The following is a 5068-nucleotide window of genomic DNA, read 5'->3' as shown; positions in this document are numbered from 1 at the left end:
TTAAAGATTTATTCAAACCAATGTATGAAAAATCTTTTTTGCATATTCAGGTACCCATACCACTTATTCATAATGACAGAAAGTGATAAAGACCCTACATATAATAATCTTTATAGATTGTTAAATTGTATATATTTCTATTTCAATGTCAACAGATCTGTGTTAAATACCCCCCAAAAAAAACTATATTTGTGTCTGTTTTATCATCATGACTGTGCAAGTGGTTTTCTATGAAGTAACTCGGCCTCAAACTGTTCTGCCGTTATCGTTCCTTGCAAACGTTCACAGTTAGGATTAAACACAGAATAGGCACTCAGGGAAGCCTTTTTGCCTCTTCTCCCAGTCCTTGTGTTCCAATACACAAACACTAAAGCAGAAATGGTGAAGAACACAGCACCAAACTGAAGCTCGATAAAAATCAACCAAACTGTACACCATAAGGCAGCCTTCAAGGCCAACAAAAGCCATCTGTACTTTTGTGGTGGAGGATCAAATTCTTCTTCTTCTTCTTCTGCATCACATCCTGATGTGTCAGGGGAGTCTGGGCTCTGCTGCTGTGGAGAAGCTGGTTCTGCCATTTGATCTTCATCTTTCTTCCTGTTTGAGTCTGTGGAATCCTGGAAACAAAACAAAAACAGAACAGGTAGGAGACAAACAGTTTGTACTTTGTAACAGATAAAAAGATGTCACAAGAATCTGATAAATTTAAAAAAAAAAAAAGAAAAAAAAAAGTTTTTCCATGGCGCGATATCCAGCACCAATGCTGCTCAAAGCACCTTACATCATAGTTGACTATAAACATGCCTTAAAGTTTTAGTTTAATGCTTTGGAAATAAACGTTAAAAAAGCAAATATGTCTTCACAATCTGTCTGTTTATTTCTGTTCACAACAAGGAATCATAAATTACTTATTTGAAACTGGCAGATGTCTGATGTGATTTAGGTCTTTTCTTGTTGTATGATTATTCCTGTCATTTCCTGCCAGTCATTAATTTCTTATATAATGATTCATGTCATTAATTACTCAGATGTTAAACTAGATGATTAATTGCTTTTTTTTTTGCTTTTTTTTATCAGCAAACTGTTTTTATCTGATACTTGTCTACATTCATGTACTGATCCCTGTACATGGCAACAATCCATAACAGAGGTGTACTCCAGTAGACTGATACTGATGTATGGCTGTTAAGCACCCAAGTTCAGCAAGGGGAACTAGGCCCCACCCAGCATCAATTAAAAAAACCAAAAAACAAAACAACCCCCCCCCCCCCCCCCCCAAAAAAAAAGCCTGCTATACTGAGCCTCAGTCCTGGTCCTGAAGGCTGGAGGCGCAATGGCAGGGATGATGTGGTCTGGAATCCAGCTCCACAGGCAGAAGGGAAGAATGAGTGCCTGTGGGAATCGGACCTGGCGCCTCAGATGGTTCTACTTATCCACACCAGAGTACCCTCCAAGGGTGCCTACTCAACCAAGCCACCCATGACCTTATATATCATGGTGGCCTTGGCTGCAGTGTGGCACAGTCTGAGTATGAGGGGTCGAGTTCCAGTCTTGAAACTAACTCGGTTGCACTGGTGATGGGGCAGTATAATTTTTGCATAATTCACCGAGCTGATCGGCGTTGCATCATCTCCACGTTGGTTGTGAGATACTGTTGTGGGGGGTCCCAGACTGGCGCAACACACTCCAGGACTAACAAGCCCATTGTAGCGAGAGAAAGTCTGTACTTATCACGAAAAAATAATAGTAAAAACAAAGATATACTTGGGACGATTCAAGCAAGACTAACAATAATATTAACAAAACTTGTAAAGACTGTATGCTTTTTTTTTTTTAACGTAACATGAACAATTCACTATTCCGCGTTACAGCATGGTGAGGAGTATTCCTGGTGAAAAAGACAATCGCTGAAGTTAGAAGTCAGTGAATTCACTATTCTGCGTATTAGTGAACTGACACTGAACATAAACGTTATGTAAGTCATATAAAATGGATTCTTACTTACCGTTCTTCTAAAAAGGCCAAAAATTCTTTGAGATAGAGTGAGATTATCTTTTTGACGTTGTTCCTTTCTTTTCTTAGCCCGATACTCGGCTAGTTTCGCTTCCATGTTGGCATAACATGACCAAGTTGGTTTTCTTTATGAAAATGTACAAAGGGAGATAAGTAGCAGAAATATGCTTACGATTTCCACAGTTCGGTTTGGAAAAAAAAAGAATACATAAACAAATAAAAGAATGAATTAATCAAGTAATTGATTAACTAATGAACAGATGGACAGCTAAATAGATAAATAACATGTATATGTATATAATCATATACAACTAACTAACTAACTCGATAAACAAACAAATATATACATTTTCCAAAACATAAATAGATAGATAAATACACGAAGAAATGAAGAAATAATGAAGAAATGAATGTAGAAAGATATTAAAAGAAAAGAAGACGGAAACAGGTATTTCCTATAAGGTGTGAAAGAAACTTAAATCTTGGAGAAAAAAAAATCTAACGGAGACAATGGCGTTTTTATCAAACTGGTCAAGCCAACTGCACACAGCAAGACATACGCACCGTTACTATAGTAATTTAAGTAATTAAGGAAGCATTTTTATGTAAAGGCATGCACTGCCATCACACACACACACACACACACACACACACACAGCGAGAGAGAGAGAAGACAAGACAAGACAAGACAACACAAAGTTCTTTATTTTCGAGGATAACAGATAAGCACTGGCACGCTTTTTTACATCCAGTCCCCGCCCTGAAACAGGGTCTACACTACACAATGCTACATAGACGTCATAACATGCACTACACAATACTACATAAAGTCATAACATGCGTAAACAATACTACATAAAGGCATAAGCATGGTAATAATAACACACACACACACACACACACACACACACACACACACACACAGGAACAACTGAGCATGGTGTTAACAAACTACATTGGAAAAAACAAACAAACATAGGAAACACACACACACACACACACACACACACACACACACACACACACACACACACACACGAGTCAAGTATTTCAAAGAGAATGATAATTCTGCAGATGATTTTTGTAAAGTTATTTCTGACGAGGTTCTTATGGTCGAACTTTCACAGGCATTAGTTCATAGCCCTATTTCTACATTCCTTTAATGCACTTCAGAATTGTGTTAATGGTTTCTGATTATTATCATTATTATTATTGAATTGTTTCTGTTAAATGTAACTGCACGTTAGTTATACATTTTACGGTAGTTTTCTAGTTTACCTTTTTTCTGTTTTCCTCTTCCCGCCCCCCCCCCCCACCACCACCACCTTCCTCCCCCCATGCCCCCCGCCCCCCCCCCTTTTTTTTTTTAACCGTCTAATATCACTGATAGTGAAAAGACGCTAAACTAAAGAACGAACACGAGTCAATATGTTTATCTCTTCCATTTTCATTGCAAGAATGTTATATAGTATAGTGGAGCAGAGTCCAGCGATCAGACTTTCAGTTAAAAGAAAGGAAAATAGGTTGTTCAAATTTACACGAAGAAATAAATAAGATTTGTGGAATTGTTGGCAAACATGAACAACACATTTACAATAAAAGGCAGATTGCGTCATTGATCTGTTGATGGAAACTGAACTGTTTCAAGACAAAATACACTAGATAAAAAGTATTTCCTGCATATATATATATATATATATATATATGTGTGTGTGTGTGTGTGTGTGTGTGTGTGTGTGGTAACTTTCTATAACAAGTGATCATAATCATATTTACTTGCGATATGCTAAAATATCATATACCTTTACTAGCATCTTTCACAATGCAAGAAATCTTGGGGTCTTCATTTTTATTGTTCTTTTTTTTTTTCCATATCATTGTTAAACAGTCCAACTGGATTGTTGTTGTAACCTTTTTTTTTGTTTTTTAAGGGGGCTGAGGGTGGAGGGGGGCGGCGGAGGGGGGGGGGAGGTAAAAAAAATAATCTTGGACTGACTTTTCAGTGTTTGTTTAGTTTGTCCTTGTTTGTTTGTTTGGTCGACAGTCCGATGTAACAACACTGAGCCCGAAAAGCCGCTATACTGAAACATTAGTCTGACGTAGCAATCGTCCGACGTGGCAATAATCAGAATGTTCATTTTTGTTCTTTTGAGGACGTGAAAATTTTGTTATACTACGTACGCGTGCTCTCTCTCTCTCTCTGTGTGTGTGTGTGTGTGTGTGTGTGTGTGTGTGTGTGTGTGTGTGTACTGATATATATGATTCCCCCTTTGTTTATTTTACTGTTTCTCCTTGGACGGCTGCATGAAAAAAAGCATCATTTTGCTTATTGTATTACCCTCAGAAAATAAAATTTATTCAATTCAGTTCTCTCTCTCTCTCTCTCTCTCTCTCTCTCTCTCTCTCTGTCTCTCTCTCTATCTCTCTCTCTCTCTCCAGTCAGTCTATCTATCTAGTCTCTCTGTATACCTGCCTGCTTGTCTGTCTCCTATAATATATGTCTGCATGTCTGTCTATGTATGTATGTATAATTGTATATCTATATATCTAGTATCTATCTGTCCATCTATCATTTGATCAGTTTTGTCATCATCTGAGGCATGTCAGGAGCTCTTGCTCAATGGCATGATCATAATGACAGAAAGACGGCAGATTTTTATATAGTTGAAAAAAAGGGGGGAAATACTAAAGAATTTGCACTACAACGGTTTTTAACACTTAAACTCATATACACTTGCGCGCATATATGAATACACACAGATACATGTACTCGAATGCCCAGTCCCCCCCCCCCCCCCCCCCCCAACCCCCTCTCTCCCCCACACTGACACACACACCTCCTAAACACACAGAGAAAAACACAGATACACACAGACACAGACACACCATGATACACACACACACACACACACACACACACACGCACGCACACACGCACACACTGGCACACTCTTCTGGGGATATTTCTATGTGCTGAGACAGGTTAAAATACCCTGTGGTCTGCGAACTTTGAGATTCCTGTCGTGTATCACCAACATCCATTCTTGAATTCTCC

At 38.4% G+C, this 5068-nt stretch overlaps 1 protein-coding gene across 1 annotated transcript; it reads right to left on the bottom strand.

Annotated features, from left to right (window-relative positions):
• LOC143295788 (uncharacterized) lies at nucleotides 1-2139 on the bottom strand. Its single transcript, XM_076607407.1, has 2 exons — nucleotides 2006-2139; nucleotides 1-617 (listed from the first exon to the last, which is right to left on the bottom strand). Exons 1-2 carry the CDS (start codon nucleotides 2108-2110, stop codon nucleotides 207-209), a joined length of 516 nt encoding a protein of 171 aa, XP_076463522.1. The 5' UTR covers nucleotides 2111-2139; the 3' UTR covers nucleotides 1-206.
• Nucleotides 2140-5068: the final 2929 nt, after the last annotated feature.

The sequence above is a fragment of the Babylonia areolata genome, chromosome 21, assembly GCF_041734735.1.
Source record: "Babylonia areolata isolate BAREFJ2019XMU chromosome 21, ASM4173473v1, whole genome shotgun sequence".
Lineage (NCBI taxonomy): Eukaryota > Metazoa > Mollusca > Gastropoda > Neogastropoda > Buccinidae > Babylonia > Babylonia areolata.
The sequence above is the reverse complement of the archived record's forward strand: the minus strand, read 5'-3'. Positions and strand labels throughout refer to the sequence as shown.